This window comes from Ailuropoda melanoleuca, chromosome 2 (genome assembly GCF_002007445.2).
Source record: "Ailuropoda melanoleuca isolate Jingjing chromosome 2, ASM200744v2, whole genome shotgun sequence".
In the NCBI taxonomy this organism is placed as follows: Eukaryota; Metazoa; Chordata; class Mammalia; order Carnivora; family Ursidae; genus Ailuropoda; species Ailuropoda melanoleuca.
In genome coordinates, this window is record NC_048219.1 from 72,035,576 (window position 1) to 72,059,340 (window position 23,765).

Genomic DNA, 23,765 nt, shown 5'->3' on the forward strand with positions numbered 1-23,765 from the left:
ATTGGACAAATTTTATTAATATTCTCGATGGCATGACATTTTTAAGCTTAATTCAGATTTTTCATGAGTATTTTTATTAATAACATTGCTATTAATGGTTATGGTTTTGACATTTCATAATGCTTGTTCTGTCTATTTAACACTTGTATTTGAAGGTTGTTATAGTTTTTCTTTGAGAAAATTAATGAAAATATCCTAACGTATGTCCTCCTTTTGTTTTGCTTTTAAATAAGAAATGGAAACACTTTCAGTTTTCAGAAGTTACGAACCTGGTGAACCAAACTGTAGAATTTATGTAAAGAATTTAGCTAAACATGTTCAAGAAAAGGTAAATTGAAATTCATAAATTGACTTTATTATTTTACTTTTTTTTTTTTTTTTTTTACCTGAACCTTCTTACTTGTCTTTTTCTTACTAAATTCTAGGACCTTAAATTTATTTTTGGGAGATATGTTGACTTTTCATCAGAAACACAACGGATAATGTAAGTGGAAGTCATATTATCAAAATGTGTTTTGGTTTTATCTGTTACAAATTAGCCCTTTTTTAAATCCCTGCGCTTTCCCTTTAGAGATAAAAATTACAAAAGGAGGGGTGCCTGGGTGGCTCAGTCGCTAAGCATCTGCCCTGAGGCATGATCCCGGAATCCTGGGATCTAGCCCTTCATCAGACTCCCTGCTCCACTGGGAGCCTGCTTCTTCCTCTCCCACTCCCCCTGCTTGTGTTCCCTCTCTCGCTGGCTGTCTCTCTCTGTCAAATAAATTTCCTCTTACAGTTTTTTTTTTTAAAGATTTTTTATCTGTTGCATAATTTTTAGATGTCTAAAGCAGTAGTCAGTATTCTTCATAAATGGGCAGATAGTAAACATTTTGTATTTTTATTTTATTACAGGCCATACAGTGTCTGTTGGAGTGACTCAGTTTTATCTTTGTAGCATGAAAGCAGGCATAAACAATACACACACTAATATTTACGCTGAGTTCCAGTAAAACTTTGTTTATACAAACAGCATAAATTCCAGCCTTAATCTCCAGCTCTAAAGCAGTGGCTCTCAAACTTTAACCTGTGTAAGAATCACCTGAAGAGCTTAGTAAAACCGTTTCCTGGGTCCATCTAGTTTGAACCTATGAATTTGTATTTCTACAAAAGCTCATGGATGATGCCAAAGCTGCTGGTCCAAAGACTACACTTTGAAAACTACTGTGTTAATGACTCATTCAGGAATATATATAGCAGTCTGGCAAAATTTTTCAGATCCTTAACCTTGGCAGTAACTTCCCTTCTTTAAATTAGTCTGCATTAAACAAGGCTCCCAATTTTGTGAGAGCAAAAGAGAGGGATATGATTTGTAAATGTTATAAAAACTAATAGAATTAGAATTTCATTCTTTAAAATGCCGTAATTAGTTAGATGCAAAGTATATAAGACCCTTGGCCATATAAGTTAGAAGTAGGGAAAAGTAGAAAAGGTAAAGAGATAGACTTTGAGTGGGGGTAAAATAAAGGAGTAACTGTAACTAAGTTTTATTTTAATCTTTTAAAGTCTTATCTTGGCCTATTTATACTCATTAGTGGCAGATTTCTTTTCAGTATACCAAAAGTTTCTTTTGCTACACATGCAAAATGCTGGTCCTTTCTCTTTTTTTTTTAAAGATTTTATTTGTTTATTTGATAGAGATAGAGACAGCCAGCGAAAGAGGGAACACAAGCAAGGGGAGTGGGAGAGGAAGAAGCAGGCTCATAGCGGAGGAGCCTGATTGTGGGGCTCGATCCCAGAACGCCGGGATCACGCCCTGAGCCGAAGGCAGACGCTTAACCACTGTGCCACCCAGGCGCCCCTGGTCCTTTCTCTTGTTGCTACCTTTGAATCATGATTGTAAGAAACAGAAAAAAAATATATGTATGAAATGTTTCGTGTACATAAATATTTATGCACATCCATTTCCTCTATTTTTAGTATTGCTGCAATTAGAATTTGAGGGGGAAGAATATGGAGAAAACTATATACATCAAAATGATAAATTAATAATTGTCTTCCGTGGGACTAGTTGTGTGACTTAAAAAAAAACTGCATTTTTTAACACTCTGTATACACTATTGCAATTGTAGGAAGTACTTCAGTTGTAAATTATGGTCTGGTTTTTCTGATTTTTTAATATGGTTTTCCCAAAAATGTTGAAAAATAAATGTTATGGAATAATAGAACATTACGCTTGGAATAAAATCTGGTTTATGTTTCTGCTCTAATTTTAGCTATCTTTATACTTTGAAAAAGTCACTCATTCTCTGTATATGTCACCTGTAAAATGATGAATTTGACTAGATGATCAATAAGGTCATTTCCTACTTTGAAGTTCTGTGTCACTTTCTGTGGTTCCTCTCAGCCTTTCTATTGGTCATATAGTTGGTTTTTGTCACTTGAGTAGATAGTATTGAGTTGGTTATATGAAATTTTTTAGACATAGAGATATGAAATAAAAATTTAAGTTTGCTTTTATAGTTTCTACTATTATAATTTTTGAATTATATAAAAACACTTACCATAGCTTTAGAAGGATAGATACAAGCTCATATCAAACTTACTTAGAATCAACAGTATACAAAATATAATTTTAGAAAGTCTGAGTAATGTTCTAATCAGACAGTATAGTCGTTTTTACTCTGATATAGCAAACACATTTCTATTCCCATGATCAAAACTGTTTGATATTCTTCAAATCAAAACCTCTTTTTCGTCCTTGACTTCTAGGTTTGATATACGTTTGATGAAAGAAGGTCGCATGAAAGGACAAGCTTTCATTGGACTTCCAAATGAAAAAGCAGCAGCAAAAGCCTTAAAGGAAGCTAATGGATATGTTCTTTTTGGAAAACCTATGGTGGTTGTATCCTTTAAATAATCCATTCAAAAGACTTTTTTTTTTTTTTTTTTTTTTTAAAAGGGNGTATACTTGAAACTTTTTTTTTTTTTAAAGATTTTATTTATTTATTTGAGATGAGCACAGACAAAACCAGGGCAGGGACAGAGGGAGAGGGAGAAGCAGGCTTTCTGCTGAGCAGTGAGTCCGATGCAGAGCTTGATTCCAGGACCCTGGGATCATGATGTAAGCCGCCGGCAGATACTTTACTGAGGCACCCAGGCACCCCTTGAAACTAATTTTTAAGTTATCCTTTAGAAATCTCAACAACTGGCATTCTAGCTTGAGATACTCAGTTATAAACATACTTAGCTGAGTCACATGGGTGTTTAGATTTTTATTGAAAAATAAAGGAACCTCGGTAGCATGAGGTAATTAAGATTTAGCCATGTCTAAACATTTCATTTATACCGTTCAGGAGTACATTTTTAGGTTAAACCTGAAATATTACAGTGTCTACAAATACACTTGGAGTCATTAAAAAAAGATAACCATTCATTATAGTTTTACTCTTTTATATTTTATTATAGTATAATTCATATTTCTGTTTGAAAATTTTAACAACCAAACTATATCATTGATTAAACATTCTGCTTTTAGTAGTTAATGCATTTTGCAAACCAGAAATCAGTGGGATAGGTGGAGTGAAGATCCAGGTGTAAAAAATAATGTTTATAAAGAAAAGGTAAATTTTTTACTTCTGCAAATCATGGGCAGCAGATAGAAGCCACGCCAAAAAAAAAAAAAAATTGACAGATGGCTGAGAGTAGGAAGAAAACTATAAGAGATAATGTAGGGTAGGAGTACAGTTTTTAAAATTTAAGTAGTTCTTAATTATTTAGAGAAGACTACTGTCCTGGTTGTGTAAGAAACCTTAATTTTTAATTATTAGCAATTTGCTCGATCTGCAAGACCAAAACAAGATGCTAAAGAAGGAAAAAGGAAGTGTTAAAAATTAAAGAAGGTAAGTGTGGATATAACATAATAAAAGAACAAGACTTTCTTGAGATAAAGTATAAAATCCTGCTAGAGTGATAATTCAGGTATCTCCTAAGGTTTTTAAAGGATAATTGATCAGTTGATCCATCTATCCATCCATATCTCTTATCACTCTGTGTGTGTTACTGTCTTTGCAGTTAATTGCCAATAAATTTCAAAATTATAGCTATAGAATAAAGCCCATCTGTATGTAAAATTAAGTTTGGAGAATGAATTTATGAGGGGAGTATATCTTTGTCTTAAAACTTTTTCAACCTACAGGAAAGCACTGGTTCTTAAACTTTAACATGTATTACAGTCACCTGAACGACTGATAAAACAGTTAGCTAAGCTTCCTTTCACCCTCACCTAGAGTTTCTGATTCAGTAGGTCTGGAGTAGGAGCCTTGTGTAGTCAACCATGCCAGTTTTCCTGTGCTGAGACTGGGGAAGTGTCCACCAAGCCAAGACAAATTGGTCACTCTTAATGGGGCCTGTGAATTTGCATTACTGATGACACATGTCACAGTACTATTTACATATTTTTTGTGGAATGAAATATTTTGCCTTTCAAACAAGTAATTTTAATGCGTACTTTAGTAATTTAATGATTAAAAATGATAGAATTAACCATTTTAAACTTCAGAGTTTGTGTTATATTGTTTGATTTAAGAAACTTGAGTGGAAATATATTCCTTTTTTGTTTTATTTTAAATCTTTCTGCCTTTATATTTGGAATAAGATGAAGTAACTCAGTCAACTTTACTGGTGTTAAACTGAAAAAATCATATAACTAAATAAGGGAAGTTTTTGCTTAATGTTTATTCCTTTTGCGAAATGCCTTGAATATTTGAATTTTCTGAAGTACCTATACTGATGTAGTCAAAATTCTTACAAATACCTTAGTGGAACAGTTAAAAAGTAACAATTTTCAGTGTGTGTTTAAAAAAAATCATTTATTTATAAATCTAATGTGAAAACTGAGAAAAAAAATTAAACTGCATTCTGCTGTTCTTCTTTAGAAGCACTCCTGCGTAAATACTGCTGTATTACTGTCATACAAAGTGTATCCTTTCTTGTTGTATCCTTTTTGGGGCAGTGTTTTCTGTTTTTCCTAGAAATGTTTTGTCCCTCTCCTACCCATTGATTCAGATGAAGCAATAATTTTTTATAATTTATTCAAATGAGATATTTCTAAAATAATCAATATTGATTGGACAAATCCCTTACATGTTTTTTAGATCTGTTGCTGAATTTTCTGTGCTGTTCTTGAGGTTATGTAATTTTTCTAGGGAAAGTTAGTGAATCAGGTCAACTTATTTACTTGGAGAATGTATGCATCTGTTTCAACACAGAATTTAGTCTTGTTTCTTATATTTATATATTTCCTAAACCTAGTTCAATAGCATATGCTTTCTGTTTTATGATATATCTGGTTTAGGTGTTTTCTAAAATGTATTGTAAAATTTGTTTGGGGAAAGCATTTTTTTCAATTAAAGAAGTATATATATTGAAAATTAAAATAACTGAAATTCCAAGTAAGAGTAGCAGACCTCACATCTGAGGTTTTATTATTGATATTTCCTTTGAGATAGATAGCAAGTAGAAGTATTTTTTTTTCCTCTTTCTTTTTCTAAACAAAACAAAAGGAATGAGAAAAGAGGAACAGAGGGAAGAAGACTTAATGTTGACTCAGGGTAGCACATTAAGTGAAAAGAAACAATCTGGTAGGTATATGTAGTAATAGTGGTTTCCAGACTGGTTGATAACCAGAATTACCCAGAAAGTGGTTCTTAATCTTGGCCACATTTTGGAATGCCTGGGAAATTTAAAAAAAATCTGAAATGTACTCATGCCTTGGTTTCTCCGCATTTTGATTTAATTGGTCTAGCACACAGCATAGATACTGGAATTTTTCAAACTTCCTAATATGTGACTGAGGTTGAGAACCACTGAGGAAGGATTTTTACATTGAAAGATTCCTGGACTCGCTCCTAAAACTAATAAGTCAGAATTTTTGGGAATGGGACTAAGAATCTAATTTGAAAGGTGTCTTTAGTAGTTACAAGGGCTGACCAGTTTGGATACTAGTTTCTTAGATTAAAATGGTTAGGTGCTTAATACCAACCTAGCCATCACCCTTCTGTAAGTAGGAAAATCAAGAATTGTAGTCTCTACATTTCTTGCAAATCCTTTTATTGCTAGTACTAGGAAAACAATTCAAAATTCTATTAATAATTATTTGTACTCGAGTACAAAAAGTTACAGATATTGAAATGGCTATTTTTTGTAGAGACAGTTAAAATGTTTTATTTTTTTAATGTTATAAATCAGTTTCTATATAAGCTGTTTATTTAGACAATTAAAAATTTGTAGTACTGACATGATTCACTAATTTTCTAAATATGAATGTGTTAGCTTTTAGTTATTTTAAAACTAATGAACTGTTTTATAATCATAATTATTTTTAATGAACTCTTATGGTGTTTTAGGTTCCTTTTGATTCCATGTCTTCCAACTGCTTTTCAACTTTAAGGAGAAGAAATTGACACCTGGGCTATGGAACTGTGCGTAACAGCTTTTAAAGTATATTTAAAAATAAAACTAAATCTATATGCATTTAAATCAGTATATTGGAGATATATTACATGTATTTTAATCATCTTCCTCATATATAATAAATTATTTTCTTTCCAATAAAATAGTATTCTTAATTTTTTTATGTTCAATACATTTGGAAAATGTAATTTGATAATTACATAAAATTTTGAAGGTAATTTTACAATAGTAAATAGAAATTTTCTTTTATGATTACAGATACTGCCCTTTTTTCATTCTTACTTGGATACCAATGCACTTAAACATACTTTTTTTAATAGTAGTATTATTTCTTATTTCTTGTAATTATTTTAGGAGTGGTTTTGTTTGTCTGGCTATAAGTTTTGTTGTTTTTTGTTATTATTCATTTCATTTTTTTTAGTAGTGGGAGATTTTCCCCACTTTAGGAAATTTGTGTTCTTACCCTGATTTTATTTTGGTGCCCACAAATCGATGAGATTATCACATAAGGGTGTCAGTGTTTCCCATACAAAAGTATTGGATTATCTTAGTGAAATTGGCTTCAGCTATGTGTTAATAAGAAAACTTCGATATATTTAATTTGTTCTTACTAATACTGTCTTGTGAGTATATAATAATAACTTCACCGGAATCAGTGCCCAAAGACTTGGTCTTTGTTGGAATGCTATTGTGAATCACAGCTTTTTCCTCACAGCATTGTGAAATAAGGAAAATGGGAATTTTAAAGATAGGAATTAGAAGTATGGAGAAGTGAAGCCTCGAACATGCTCATTTTTAGATGTCAGGTATATAAAGAATATGTAGAAACCAAATGAAGAAAATATCTCAGGTAGGAAGGGGCGGTAAAATGTAGCAGATCTGTTCTTGACAGATCTCTCCTTGACAAACTGATTTGATGAATGGAAGAAATGAGAGGAGGTATTAAAGAGAATGGTAGAGAGAAATATAATATAGTGCAAATTGAAGACAACTGTGTTAGAGAGTCTTGCTCTCAAGGGGATAGAGAAATGGGCTGTTAATGCAGGGGGATATAGTATCAAAAAGGTTTGTGATTTTGATTTTGATTGAAGATATAGCAGGTTTGTATGGACTAATCCAGTAGGACTAATCCAGCAGAGGAAAAAACAAATATGATGCAGTAAGGAGGGGGTTATTGTTAGAGCTACAGATACGGTATACAGAAGAGTTAGTTTTAAAGATGGGCATGTAAACAGCTCATTAATAGCAATGGGAGAAAGGACGGATTGTGTAGGTCTAGATATTTGTAGTTTGCTAGATATATAGGAGCAGCATGTAAAAGTTGTATTATATTTTTTCAGTGAAATAGGAAGCAAGGTCACAGAGGGAAAGAGTACTGGGTTGAGGAAAGAAAAGAAGGTGTAAAATAGACACTTAGGAAAGTGGCAGAGTGAATAGATTCTTAGAAGGATGGCTAGACAGTGCTTAAAGTGGTCAGTTGAAGTCTGTTAATTTAAGTGAGACTAATCAAATGATTTTGTGTTTTTCTCCAGTTACGTTTAGCCTTGGTGCTATCACTGAGTAGACAAGAATTGAATTTAATCAGAGTTGGAATTCTCCTAGATGAATACAGCAAAATAGGAGAAAGGAAAAGGTGTTGGTATATTCAAGGGAATGATTATAAAGAAAAGACATTGAGATCTGGGTGAAGAGAAAAGTGAGAAAATGAAAGTTGAGAAACAATGAAAAAATGGTATGATCAATTATAGATTGCATTATTTACTAGAGGTAGGAAGTAGAAATTTGGGAGGTTGAAATAAGAGAATAAGTGACAAATTGACAAAGGCAGAGAGAATACAATAATTAGTGACTAAGTTCTAGGATGTGAACATGATAGTTGAGTGAAAACAGGGTCATGGAAAGAGATAAATGAAAGAAATTGAGAAACTTGAGTATTAAAAGACCATCTTAAGTGGATTTCGAAATTATGAAGAATTATGACAGGAATATGAGCCAAGATCTAAGTAAAATTATTCCTTAGAACATGTAATTCTGTTAGATATACAAAAAGCAGTATTTTAAAAAATCAATTTATAAAACTCTTGAGTCTCCATCTTTCTACAGTGACAGGAAATTCAGCATAATATACTGAAAATTAGTGTATTACTGTGGTTTTATAGGTGTAGTTTCTGACATCAAATCTTGTTTCTAAGCTGTAATTGCTTTATGGCCTTGGGCAGGTCCTATCAGTTTCCATGGAGATAATGAATACTTATCATAAGGTTGTTGTAAAGATGATTTGATGAATATAAAATACTTAAAACAAGTCGTGTGTGTGTGTGTGTGTGTGTGTGTGTGTGTGTGTGTGTGTGTGTGGTCAAGTTCTCAATAAATATTAGCTCTTATAGTAGTGGTTGTCGTGGTTCTCAACTCAACACTGATTCCGGGTGATATAAAGATTTTGATGTCTTTCCACCATTTTGAGCACATCTGTTGCTTCAAAGGGAGCAAAAACTGACTCGATTATTCCAGGTTCTTCTAGCTGGTCTGAGAATTAAATTGACGTGAAACATAATTCATAATTTCTTAACCTTAAGTTGGCTTTAATACTGAATATTTTCCCAGTTCACATGAACTTGAAATTCATGCGGATTGAGTTCTTTTTTTTTTTTGAGAATTTTTATGAGTACAAAACTTACATAAGTGCTTAATTTCCTTTAACCCAATCAAGTAGAGCTCTTTTACAAATTAAGTTTAGCAATTCTGACTGGGGGTAGAAGATGCCATATAACCACAGTAGAGACATAACTGACAGATGCAGAAACCTTACCATTAATATTTGAAGAGAAAAGGGGCAAGAAAACCCTTTTGCAGTTTGTAAAAAGACCTACTTCTTTTTTTCCTTTACTCAGGCAATTGTGGGCTGTGTTTACACTTCAGAGATATAAGATTTATAACTTTAAAGGATAGAGAAAGAAATGTAAGGTTTTTGTTTTTGTTTTTTTCTCCAAAGAATTGCAGGGTAATTGCTATTTAGAATTTACCTCCCTTTTCTTAAGTACAGGACAATTCTGTTTCAGTATCCTGATTTTTTATAATACCTATGAGCATTTTGAGAAGAATAGGTGAGGTTTTGGGATTGGTAGAGATTGGGGGGGGGGTTGCTTCTAGAATTGCACTTCTTGTTTTGTAGATATTTGCCAGGCAAAGTTTTTGCTAATTCCCAGAAAGAACTGAATTACAACCTGAATATCAAGAGATTGATTGATCAGCCTTTTTAACTAAACTTGCCCCTTTAGATCAGGGAGATTTCCAGCTAAAGTGGGAATCAGAAGATTTATATCTTTGTAAAATGAAGTCTGTATAAATCATTTTAACAAAAGCCTTTGCATTCAATCTTGGCTTCTGTTAGCCCCTGAATATCAGCCTTCTGCTGTTCATTTGTAGGAGGGCCAGGAAGAATTGTAGTCATCTGTTTCTTTTTTAGTGGGGAGGATGTCAATGGCTACTAATCTTTCCAATTTTTCTTTAAATTTGGCGGGATCTTCTGAAAGTGGAGGTAAAATCGGGCTTCATAATTTATAAGATTTGCTGCTATCCAAGGGACATGAAAATTTTTTCCTCCTTGGTTTGGCGGGGGCGGGGGGGGGCATCCAGGTTACATCTGCAAAGGACATGGCATAAGAATGCCTAAAGCTGGCAGAGCCTGACTGTAGAGCTTTAGAAAGTAGGAGTTGTAAGAAATAGCAAAGTGAGCCCTATCACTTGTCTTCAGTGCTTCTGTTAAATTCACGTCATGGGTTTTAGCATTTATATGAGTAACCTATATACTTTGACCCTAGAGTTTAGGCTCCAGTGCTCTCTGTAAATCTTATAAGGAAGGGTTAGTTAAAACAGGCAGATGGAGCTGGTTTTTAAGAAGGGGAATTTACCTTGGATGTGGACTTCAATTTTTGTCTTAAGTGTAACTTCTTTTCTTTCACCTTGTATAAGGATTTTTTTTTCCTTTGAAATGTAGCCAGTTTAAAAGATTTTTTTGTCTGATCGTTGATGAGTAGGCTCTTACTAATTTTAATAGCAACTCAAACCAATAGGCCTTTTTTTGGAAAGACCCAGAGACACTTTCTAGGCTTAGACCATGGATCCAAGAGGCATCCCTGGAGAGGGCATAGATGATACAGTCCCCATGATCCAAAAGTTTACTCCCAAAAATAGTCTAATAACGCAAATGCCTTTGTTACACAGGAGGTAAGGATGCTTTAGTGAAAACAGTGTCTTTGATCACCCACAGAAACCTGAAATGTCTCCAGTCACAGACCTACTAATCTGTGACACCAGGCAGTGCTACTGGAATGGGGCATTTCAGCACTAACAAGCAACAAAGGTTAAGAGCACAAAATCCCTTATGGGCTGGGACTTCTTATAACTTAACCTTTCTGAGGGCTGTCATGGCTAGACAGAGAGTGCTGTTAGCAACTTTATGTCTTAGAACCCCACTCTTATTTGGCTTCCAAGGTGTAACCCAGTAAGTACATTGTGTGGTAGAGACCAGCGAGAATAGAGTTAAGTCCTCAAGACAAAAGGAAAAACCTTATGCAGATTTTATGTGTGGGACCCACAGCAAAGTTTGTTGAAACATGGGCCAGTCTGATGAGAACTGTGAATGTTCAAACAGTCTGTAATGTTAGTCTGAACAGCAGGCTTATAAGGGCTTATGCTGGTATTTCCCTATAGTAATTCCCTTGTATAACAACACAAAAGACAAAAATAATGACCATCTCTGGGAGGAAATGGGTTAAAAAAACGAAGAGTACTCTATTGAATTTATCAGAGGTGCTGAGCCCATGGAACTGTTTCCAAAAATATTTTCTCCTGCTAATCTAAATTTAGAAAGCAAAAGGACCCTCACCACTCTTGCTCCACCAGATCTTGCGGACAGATTCCAAGAGGCTGACATGGTAAGAAATCCTACCTTTGCTAGCTGTCAGATGTCCCAGAATTTCTCAGGTACAGCAGGATGTACAATATTTAGCCAGTTAAAGTTTATCCTGCCAGCTAGCCAACTGTTGGGAAGGAAAAAAATTTCCTTCAAGATTCTTCTGACTAGTCTAAGAATTAAATTGACATGAGACAGATTAATAGTAGGAAAAAACAAATTATAATTAAATGTACATGAAAGCCTGATAATAGCATTGAGTCTCAAAGAAATGTCCAAGTTCTATGCTTTTATACATTTATGTATTTTTTTATTTTTTTAAAGATTTTATTTATTTATTTGACAGAGATAGAGACAGCCAGCGAGAGAGGGAACACAAGCAGGGGGAGTGGGAGAGGAAGAAGCAGGCTCATAGCAGAAAAGCCTGATGTGGGGCTCGATCCCAGAACGCCGGGATCACGCCCTGAGCGGAAGGCAGATGCTTAACCGCTGTGCCACCCAGGCGCCCCAGTTCTATGCTTTTATACATTTTAGGCAGATGTTGCCAGGTGAACTGCAGAGACCCTGAGTCCTGGGTCCTCAACCCAGTCCATCCTGACAGAGTCATCAAAAATTCTCTGTCTTTTCTTGAGAAAAATTCAAGGAGACACTCAACACAGTGGATAAGTGACATAAGCGAGAAATTTTATTAAAGTGAAAAGTACACTCTAGAGATAGGGCAAGTGAGCTCAAGAGAGGGCTACATGCCCTGAAGGTTGTGTTTCTATCTTTTATTTACAGTTGTTAACTAGAGGGTGGAATATTTCTTACTTGGGGCAGGAAACAGGGTTTTGTACTTTTTCTTCCTAATTTGGTCAGGGGTTTCCTGTCAATGCATCCATCATCTTGGGCCTGTCTGGTTTGATCAGGTTTCTTGTAGAATAGGATAGGCCTCTGACTTCCCCAGTAGCTGGCCATAACTTCCTCCTTGCTGGCCTTCATGTATTTTGTTAGAACCTAACTGCCTACTTCAACACAAAGAGACATTAATCAACAAGGAATTGACAAGAGAAAGAAAACTTAGGTTTTTAAGCTTTAAATAGTAAAGGATTCTAAACAGAATTTGGGCTCTGGTTGTAAATTACTAAAAGTATCAAGGCTTGTTTATACAACTTTCTTACCTTTGAATTCCCTATCTTCTGATAAGGATATCTTAGGGAGAGTGCCTTTCATGTGGGAGATTTATTTTCTGCTTTCTGGAGACAAGGTGAGAAGGGGAAGAACATTCTTAATAATCACTATGCCAGAGTGGCACTTTGGGACTGCCTGTCCTTGGCCCCCACACTTCTTGCCATAGTTGGACCATGAGACTTTGACAAGTGTAAGAACGTTGGTGTCTAGGAATTAACCTATTCGTGGATACCCTACAACCATTCCACTCTATTTCATAAATTGAGCATATGACCCAAATAGGTCCAGTTAGAAAGATTTCCAGTTCTCGTACACATTTCTTTTTTTTTTTTTTAACTAGGTAGAACTATGCCTAGAGCTGCTAACCATTATCCTAATGATTTTCAGTTAGTTTTTAAGAAAAATTCATGGAGAAGTACTAATAATTTAAACCTGTAGCAAAAGTCCTAACAGCTAGTGTATCATGGAATTTTTTAGTTACTTTAAATGAAATAAACTTGAAATAAGTACTTTTTCCTTTTGCTGGAGGGATTTGTCACTCTTAGAGACCAACTATGGGTCATATATGTCACCCTTAAACTATAAGGAGTGAAGTTTCATATAAACCACGTGAAGTGAGAGTTTAAAGACCTTGTTCTCCAAAGGAAAAGCATAGAGCTGTGAAATCAAGAGAGAAAGTAGGTACTATACAGCCAAAAAATGTTTTACTACAGTATATGATATATAAAACTCATATTTCCACATGGTTTTCCACTTATGCCTTCTCCAAGGGCTGGGAATAGTATGAGGCAAGTGAGGCAAATATGGTGTAAAATTTAAGGAGTCACTCAGAATAATGCAAGTGCTCTTCATCCCAACCTAGTATGGCTCTGCCTCCTACTATTAGTAACTTGAATAGAATCAGCATAATCCTGATAAGGTAAATTAAACAAAAGCAGTAACATTCAAGTTGCTGCTTTGATGATTTGGAAAGTATTTGCCATGCAAATGAGACTCCTTTAAAATCTGTATCAAGAGATACCAAGGCTTTTTAAAGAACTAAGGGAAAACATGAAGCATCTAAAATTCAAAAGGCACTGTACTGAGTTCTTATAGCAATTTGATCTTAACCACTCTATGAGAAGAGAGCACTTCCCATTATGAGTAATGGAGGAGGGTTTTTTTTTTAACTTTAGCTGTAAGTTAGTAAGATACTTTTGTTATATCTATAACTTATTAATGCATATAAAACAAAAAATATTGACCTTAGTATGATTGTTTAGGAGAGATGAGAGCCAACCACATGTGTTAGGCACTTAAGAGAACTGATGATCTCAGGAGGAATAGTGTTTCACTCCAAGAACTTAAGCTACTATATATCCTACTCTGACATTTCTTGAAAGCAAACTGTTGTAGAGGTATAGCATTCATCTAAAGGCCAGTAGGTAATCTAAAATAAACAGTTCAAACTCACCAAATTTTGAAAAAAACAAAACTGGGAAAGGAAGACCCTCTACCCAACAAGCATAAGCTTTAATGCCTTGGGGTAAAGCTAGGGGATCAAACAACACTTTAGAACGTCTTTGATTAAAAGGGGTTATATGCATTAAAAACTGCATCAGCTGACAATGAGAAGGGGTATTTGAGTGCATAAGAATTTTTTTTTCAAATTATGATAAAGCACTGATATACCAGGATATTTGAAAATCTTAAGAATTAAAGAAAGTCTGAGCAAGAGATTTATTGTATGAAATTTCTTAGAGCTTAGAAAAAGATACACAAGATACCATTAAAATTATTTATGGAGACGGTTAATATCTTGCTGTGTAAGAAAAGGAAGGGAAAGATTGAGGTTTGAGTTGGGCAGTTCTGTATATATTGTATATTTCTTTTAAAAAGTTATTTGAGGAATATTTTGGTAAAATGTTACTGTCTGTTAAATCTGGATCTTGGGACATGGGGCCTGTCATTTTTTTTTTTTTTTTTGGTTTGGTTTTACATTTTTCTGTATGACATATATATCACAATTTGAATGAAAATAAAATAGTGGAACACTTCTAATCCAGTGTTTTGCAGCTATGTTTTCATATTGCCCTCCTGAAAGGAACATTTTTAGAGTTTTTTCCACAATTGCTCTACATGAAATTTTACTATCCTAATATACTTTTTGCTTTTGAACTGTATGCATATCTGTCTTTATGGATACAAATTGGAAGATTTTCTGTCCTTTCCATCCCAAGAACTAAACAACAGTGAACACATTTGATACCATAAAACATTAACAAGTTCAAAACCTTAACAGATCATATAATGTTCTCTGATCTTAGTTGAACTAAATTAGGTATCAGTAATAGAAATATTTGAAAAATGTTTAAATTTCTGAGTATTAATATTTCTAAATAACATGGATCGAGACAGAATTCTTAAGGGAAATTAGATAGCATTTGAACTGAATGAAAGTAAAAATTGATCAAAAATTTGTAGAACACACCAAAGGAGTGTTTAAAGGGAATTTGCTTATATTAAAAAAGAAGAAAAGTCACAAATTGGTGATTCAACTTTCTACCGTAAGGAACTAGAAAAGAGCAAATTAAATGCAGAGGAAGCAGATAAAGGAAATAAAAATAAACATAAATCAGTGAATTTGTAAGCAGAACAGTAGAAAATATTGTAAACACAACTAGTCCCTGAAAAGATTGATAATGTTGAAAAAGTTCTAGCCAGATTGCAAAGAAAAAACACCCCCAAAGTTGTAAGAAAATTTTTGGAACATTTTGAACAAATTTATTTCCATAAATTTACAACTTTGATGAAATGGGTCAATATCATAAAAGGGACAAACTACCAAAGCTTGTTCGAGAGGAAGGTAACCTAATCGATCCTGTATCTACTTAATACATTTACCTTGTAGTTAAAAATCTTCCTTTCTTCCTTTCTTTCTTACAAAGAAAACATAAGGCTTAGATAGCTTCACTGTTGAATTTTTCTAAACATTAAATGAAACCAACTATTCTGTATAAGACAACACATCCAAATTCATTTTATGAGCCCTGTACTACTCTGATGCTAAAACAAGACAAGATACAAAACTATGTATCACTATTTCTTTTGAGAGTAAATGTAAAAATCCTCATCAAAATATTAAGACGCTGAATCAAGTTATATGTGGAAAATATTTTATAAGTCATGATCAAATGCAGTTTATTTTGGAAAATGCAGGCTAATTGAAAATTTGTGAAATGCAGGATACATTGAAAATCAAATGTAATCCACATCAGCAGACTAAGGAAGAAAAAGCCATGGTCATCTTAATGAATGAAAGCATTTGATAAAATTAAACATTCCTAATAAAAACTCAATAATATAGGAACAGAGAAGAGCTTCCTTAATCTGATAAATAGTGTTTACAAAACTTACTGCTATCCTTACAGTTAAAAAACTGAATGTTTTCTCCGAAGATTGAAAACAAGATAAAGTGCACACTAATCCCTTCCTTTCAACATCTACTGACAGCCAGTGCAGAAAACAAAAAAGCCATACAAATTGGAAATGAAGTAAAACTGTCCCCGTTCAGAGATGGTGTGATTTTTTATGTAGAAAATCCCAAAGAATTAAGAAGTCTCTTAAAACTAATAAGTAAGGTAAGCAAGGTTGCAAGATTAAAAGTCAATAACTGGATATTGAATTTTTTTTTCTAAAAATACCATTTGCAATAGTACTAAAACAAATAATAGGTAGAAGTCTACTAAAATGTGGACTGAACTTGACAACCCTTCACCAATTTTGATAATGAAGGTGAAGATCTAAATGGGAGAGATAAAAGACTCATGATTTTTAAGAATATCAACCTTCCGAATTGATTTGTTACTATTAAAAAATTCTGACAGTATATTTTGTTGATATTCCCAAGCTGATTTAAATTTCTTTGGAAAAGCAACAACTAGAATAGCCAGCATAATTTTGAAAGAAAAAAATAATTGAATGACTTAGAGTACCTAATTCTAAGACTTATTACAAAGCTCGGATAATAAAGTTGTGGTATTGGCAAACATGGGCACAGATCATTGGAACAGAAAAGTCCAGGAATAGACCCACACATGTACCATAATTTTTGACAAAGGTGAGAAGGCAACTCAGTTGAGAAAGGTTGATTATTTCAACATATGATGCTAGAAAAATTGAACATCCATATGCTAAAAATTGAAAATAAAACCTCAGTACATTGTTCTCACACAAAAAAATTTCTTCAAAAATGAGTCATAGTACTAGGTATAAAGTGTAAAAGTATAGAACTGGAGGAGGGGGGAAACAAGTAGGATAAAGTCTGCATGACCTTACTTAGACAAATTCTTATATGAAAATAAAGATAAATATTCCTTCATCAAATGAAAACTTTGTACTTTTCAGAAGATACTACTAAGAAAATGAAAAGGCAAGTCTCAGACTGGGAAAAATCTTTGCGAAGTATATATTTCAATTTTACCTAGAATAATAAATTTCAAAACTCATAGAGAAAACAAAAATCCCCCCCTCTCAAAAAAGGACAAGAAATTTGAAGATACTTTACCAAAGACTTAGAGATGGCGAATAAGCACTTGAAAAGATGGACATCATCAGCCCTTGGACAAATACAAGACAGCCACAATAATATAGCACTACACACCTATTAGAATGGCTTAAAATGAATTCTGACAGTACCAACACTTGTCAAGAATGGAACGCTACAGCTTTCAAACATTGCTAATTGAAGTACAAAATATTCCAACTGCTTTGAAAAACAGTTTCAAGAAGTGTGTTATAAAGTGAAATATACACTTATATGTAAGCTAGCTATCACACTTCTGAATATTTAAGAGGAACAAAAAAGTATGTTCACACAAAAACAACAAAAACTTCCATGTGAAAGGATACCGGGAACATGGCAGAGTAGGAACCACCAGGAATCCATCTCCCCACCCAGATTACAATTGTAGTGTAGAATATATTTGATGTAATTATTTTGGAACTCTGTAGTCTGTTAATACTTTCCAACTTAACAGGAAAAAGCTTGGACAGTAAATGAAGTTAATTTCATTCAAACTTAGCTCTTAACATAGTAGTAGCTACTCATTGCCCAACCTCAGCCTCGTAGCAGGCAACTGCACACGTTCCTGGAGCAGCTCGCACACAGCTAGTGGAAGCCAGGGTAGGCAAAAAGAACTTTCACCTCCAAATATTGGGAATCAGGCTGATGGCTAATTTCTGCTTTTGATCACAGAAGTACAAAGAGGTGGGAAGCCATGGTTCTATCTCTTTCCATTATAACCACACATACCCACACCCTGTGAAGTGACTTCCAGGGGTATAAAAGGACTGACATCCCTCTATTCCCCATTTCTTTTTCTTCTTTTTTCTTTTTTTTTTTTTCCTTTTGGGAGCTAGGCATTAAAGACCAAGGCATTTGTAAACAGCTTCATATATAGGAAAAATGAGAAATTGATCATGCATGCCCAGGAAAAGACTCAAGATCTGAGAAGACCTTAGGTTTCATACCTCAGACTGATCCTTTAAGCACAGAGAGCAGAGAACAAACAATAGGGGTGTCTGGGTGGCTCAGTCGTTTAATCATCTGACTTTTGATTTTTGACTTAGATCATGATCTCATGGTTGAGAGATCGAGCCCTGTGTCAGTCTCCATGCTGGGGCTGGAGTCTGCTTAGGATTCTTCCTCTCTCTGCCCCTTGCCTGCTCATGTACTGGCACAAATGGGCACAGTCTCTCTTAAAAAAAAATGCCAGGGAAAGAAAAAAATATGATTTGCAGAATTAAGATGTTAAAATGTCATTTTCAACAGAAAACCACAAGATAAAAAGCAAGAACAAAACAGGAATGTAGGACCCATTCAAAAGGGAAACAAACTACCTGAAGTAGACCTGATGGCATTTTCTAGACAAAGACTTTAAAGCAACTTAGAAAGATGCTCAAAACATTAAAGAAAGATGTCCAGAAAGCTAAAGAGCAAAAGGAATTCTGGAGCTGAAAAGTAGAGTAAGTGAAATGAAAACAATCACTACAGGGATTCCAAGGACGATTTGAGTAGGCAGAAGAATCAACAAACTTGAAGATAAGACAAAAATTATTAAGTCTGAAGAACAGAAGCAAAAATGATTGAAGAAAAGTGAACAGATCTTGAGGGACCTGTGGGACACCATCAAGCAGATGTACATACACTGTGCTAGTCCCAAAAGGAGAGAGGAAGGGACAGAGAATATTTGAAAAAATAATGGCTTAAAACTTCCTAAATCTGATGAAAATTATGAATATTGAGATCCAGGAAGCTCAACAAATATCCAGTAAGATGAACTCAAAGACCCACATCAAGACAGTGTAATCAGACTTTAAAAAGACAAAGAATCTCGAAAACTGTCAGAAGCGAATTGTCACATACAGGGGATACTAAATGAGATTATCAGCCGATTTGTTTCATCAAAAACTTTGGAGAACCAGAGGGCACTGGGCTGATAGATACAAAGTGCTAAATGGAAAAAACAATAACTGCCAACCAGGAATCCTGTATCTAGCAAAACCATTCTTTAAAACTGAGGTAGAAATTAAGACAATCCCAAATAAAGTTTGAGAGAGTTTGTTACCATCAGATCTGCTTTGGAAGAAATACTCAAAGGAGTCTTGCATAGTGAACTTAAAGGACACTAGACAGTAATTCAAAGCTGTTTGAACAAATACAGAGTTCAATAAAGAAATATATGGGCAATTATGAAAGTTAATATTGTAATAGAGGTTGATAACTATACCTGTTTTCTACATGATTTAAGAAACATACATTTTTTAAACAATTATTAGTTTATAAGCCAGTATTGTGACTGTGGCTAGTAACTCCACATGTTGTTTTCTACATAATTTGAGACTAATGACATTTAAAATAATTATTAGTTTATGTTTTGGGTTTTGGGGTACACAATGTATGAAGATGTCATTTGGGAGACTTCAACAATGAAAAGAAGTGAGGACAGAACTGTAAAGGCAGAGTTTTTGTATAATATTGAAGTTAAGAAGTGTTAAAACCTTAGAATTGTTAAATGTAAATCCCATAATAACCACAAATAAAAGAGCTGCAGAATAAACACAGAAGGAAATGAATGAGAAAGTAAAGATGTCACTAAAAAAAATCAACTCAACATAAGACCATAAGGCAAGAAGTGAGGAACAAAAAAAGCTATAGGGCATATAGAAAACAGGCAAATTGACATGAGTCCCTCATTTTAAGTAATTAAGTATAAATGAATTTAACTCTTCTGTCAAAACACAATTGGGAGAATGTATAAAGACAACTGATTCGACTATAAGCTGTCTACAAGAAACACACTTCAGATGCAAAGACACAAAGAGATTTAAAGTAAAAGGATGGAAAAAAAATAAAAATAAAGGACGGGAAAAGATCATGCAAATAATAATCAAAAGAGAGCAGGGGTGGCTTTACTGATGTCAGACAAAAGAGACTAAATTGAAAAGATAGCAACAGACAAGGATTTTAATAAAAGTTTGAATAGAGCAAAATAATATATGAACTGTAAAACTATATAAATATATAAATTGTAAACATTTATGTGCCTAATGAATATGAAATGAATGAAATATGAAGCAAAACTGACAGAATTGAAGGGTGAAATAGACAATTTTACAATAATACTTCAAAACCTTAGTACTCCTTTTATGATAATGGATAGAATGAGACAGAAGATAAGGAAATAGAGGACTCACACAATAAACCAGCTACATCTAACATACAGAACGCTCTACCTAAGAACAGCAGGATACACATTCTTCCCAAGTGCGCATGAAATATTTTCTAGGATAGACCTTATATCAAGCCATAAATCAAGTTTCAGTAGATTTATAGAAAGAGGCATACAAAGTATGTTGTCTGACCACAGCAGGATTCAGTTAGAAATCAAGAACAGAAGGAAAGTTGGAAAATTCACTTTACCATTGAAATTAGACAACATTCTTTAACAACCAGTGGGTCAAAAAATAAATCACATGGGAAATTAGAAAATACTTCAGGACAACTGAAAACCAAACAATGTACTAAAACTATGGGATCCAGCAGTAGTAGTGCTAAGGGGAGAATTTTTGTTATAAATCACACTAAAAAACAAAGCTCTCACACCAACAAGCTAACTTTACAATTTACGGAAGTAGAAAAAGAAAAACAAATCCAAAGCTAGGAGAAGGAGGAAATAATAAAGATTACAGATAAATGAAATAGAGAATAGAAAAATAATAGAGAAAATCAATGAAACCAAAAGGTGATTGGTTGAAAACATGAGCAAATTTGATACATTTATAACTGATGTACTAAAAAAGACTCAAATTACTAAAATCATAAGGTGGGTACATTACTACAGAGTCTACAGGAATAAGAATTGTAAGAGTATGATGAACAGTTCTCAAATTGGTAACTAGATGAAATGGACAAATTCCTAGAAATACAAAGTCTACTAAGCCTAAATTACACACAGAAATAGAAATTCTGAGTAGACCTATAATTACTAGGGAGATTGAATCGGTAATAAAAAATCTGACAATGAGGGGTGCCTGGGTGGCACAGCGGTTAAAGCGTCTGCCTTCGGCTCAGGGCGTGATCCCGGCGTTCTGGGATCGAGCCCCACGTCAGGCTCCTCTGCTATGAGCCTGCTTCTTCCTCTCCCACTCTCCCTGCTTGTGTTCCCTCTCTCGCTGGCTGTCTCTATCTCTGTCAAATAAATAAATAAAATCTTTAAAAAAAAAAAATTAAAAAAAAAAATCTGACAATGAAAAGCCCTGGAACTGACAGTTTTACTATTGAGTTCTACCAAACATTTAAGGGAGAAATAATGCCAATCCTTCCTAAACTCATCCTAAAATTTGAAAAGGAAGGAACACTTCTTGACTCATCCTGGGAAACTAATATTACCCTGATATCAAAGCCAGACAAAAATACTACAAGAAAAAAAATGCAGACCAATATCCCTGTGAACATTAATGCAAACAAACAAACCTTTCAACAAAATACTACCAAAGTAAATTCAGCAGCTCATTATAAGGATTATACATTATGACCAAGAGGGATCTACTCGAATGCAAGGATGGTTCAACATATAAAAATTTATCAATGTAATACACCACATTAAAAGAATGAAGGACAGAAACCACATGATCATCTCAATTTATACATAAAAAGCATTTCACACAATTTAATACTTTTTCATGATAAAAACATTCAATAAACTAGGAATAGAAGGAAAGTACCCCAATATAATAAAAGCCATATATGAAAAACCCAGAGTGAACATCATACTCCATGCTGAAAAGTAGGGAAAAGTTTTCCTGTACAATTAGGAACAAGGCAAGGATTCCCACTTTCACTATTTCTGTTCAACCTAGTGCTGGAAATTGTAGCAAGAAGAGTTAGGAAAACAAACAATAAAAAGCATTCAAATTGAAAAAGAAGAAATTATCTCTGTTCATAGATGATATGATCTTCAGCTTTATTGAGGTATAGCTGAGAAATAAAATTTTAAGATAAAGTGTACAACATGATGACAATATATGCATTCATTGTGGAAAGAATCTGTACCCCCCCATCTAGTTAATTAACACATCCATCCTTTGACATATTTAAGTTCTGTCCACAAATTTCACTTACATTGACCATGTTATATAGCAGATCGTCAGATCTTGTTCATTTTATAACTGAAAGTTTATACCCTTTACCAACCTTTTCTGTATTCACGCCACCCTCCAATCCCTGTTAAACACTTTTCTACTCTCTGACTCTAAGTTTGACTTTTTTCCCCCCTCTTTTTTAAATTCCATTCACTAGTGAAACTATTCAGTATTTTCCTTATTCTCTCTGGCTTATTTCACTTAGCATAATGCCCTTCAAGTCCATCCATGTTGTCACAAATTACTGGGATTGGTGGATCATATGGTAATTCTGTTTTTACTTTTTTGAGGAACCTCCATACTGTTTTCTTTACTGGTTATATGACTTTACATTCTCATCTACACTGTAAAAAGTTCTCTTTTTTTCCCATCCTTGCCAGCATTTGTTAATTTATCTTTTTGATGATAACCATTCCAGCAGGTGGGAGGTGTTAGCTCTCTGTGGTTTTGATTTGCATTTTCCTGATGCTTAGTGATATTGAGCACCTTTCATGTACCAGTTTCCTATTTGTATATCTTCTTTGGAAAAATGTCTATTTAGGCCCTTTGTCCACTTTTTAATTAAGTTATTTGGGTTTTATTTTATTGAGTTGTAAATCTAATCTTATATGTAGAAAACCCTGAAGATTCCACCAAAAAAAAAAAAAAACTTGTCTGAAAAAAAAAACTCGTCAGAATAAATGAGTTGAGCAAAGCAGTAGGATACAAAGGCAACATGCAAAAATCATTTGTGTTTCTGTACACTAATAAACAATCTGAAAAGGAAATTATGGGAAAAAATTACATTTGTAATACCATGAAAAAGAATAAAATACTTAGAAATCAACCAACAAGGTGGAAAACATGTACAGTGAAAATTATAAAACATTGCTGAAAGACTTTAAAGACACAAATAAATTGAAACATTACTATTTTCATGGGTTAGAATACTTAGTAGTGTCAAACTGTCAGTACACCCAAAGTAATCTACAGCTTCAATGCAATCTCTATCAACATCTCACAGACTTAAAAAGAAAAAAAAAATCTATTCTAAACTTCGTATCTCAAGGGACCCTGAATAGCCAAACCAATCTTGAGAAAGAAAAACAAAACTAGAGGACTTACTTCTGGTTTCAAAACCTATTATAAGCCTACACTGATAGAACCATTGTGATACTGGTATAAAGACAGACATATAAATCCACGGAATAGAAAAAAATTCAGGAATGTATCCTCTCGTATGTGGTCAAATGATTCTTTTTCTTTTCTTTTTTTAAGATTTATTAATTTTATTTATTCAAGAGAGAGAGCGAGCAAGTACGAGCAGGAGGGGCAGAGGGAGAGAGAGAGAATCCCAAGTAGACTCCTCGCTGAGCATGGAGCCTGATACAGGGCTCGATCCCAGGACCCCAAGATCACAACCTGAGCCAAAACCAAGAGCCAGAGGCTTAACTGACTGTGCCACCCAGGCACCTCTCGTCAAATGATTCTTGACAAGGATGATGCCAAGACCATTCAGTGGGAAAGGACAGTCTTTTCAATAAATGGTGGCAGGAAGATTGGATAT

At 34.0% G+C, this 23,765-nt stretch overlaps 1 protein-coding gene across 12 annotated transcripts in view; it reads left to right on the top strand.

The window, feature by feature from the left end:
- The window catches only part of RNPC3 (RNA binding region (RNP1, RRM) containing 3), a 42,682-nt gene extending 19,189 nt beyond the window's left edge, over positions 1-23,493 (top strand). For 5 of the 12 annotated variants that reach the window (XM_034653985.1, XM_034653986.1, XM_019793220.2 and 2 more), the window contains 5 exons: positions 234-328; positions 426-484; positions 2,749-2,881; positions 3,807-3,878; positions 4,914-6,588. In XM_034653985.1, the coding sequence (XP_034509876.1) occupies positions 234-328; positions 426-484; positions 2,749-2,881; positions 3,807-3,866 (347 nt within the window). In that variant the 3' untranslated portion in view covers positions 3,867-3,878; positions 4,914-6,588. Of the gene's footprint in view, positions 1-233; positions 329-425; positions 485-2,748; positions 2,882-3,806; positions 3,879-4,913; positions 6,589-23,476 lie in introns of those variants that run through there. The other 7 variants (XR_853149.3, XR_004623334.1, XR_004623335.1 and 4 more) reach the window with 7 other exon arrangements.
- Positions 23,494-23,765: the final 272 nt, after the last annotated feature.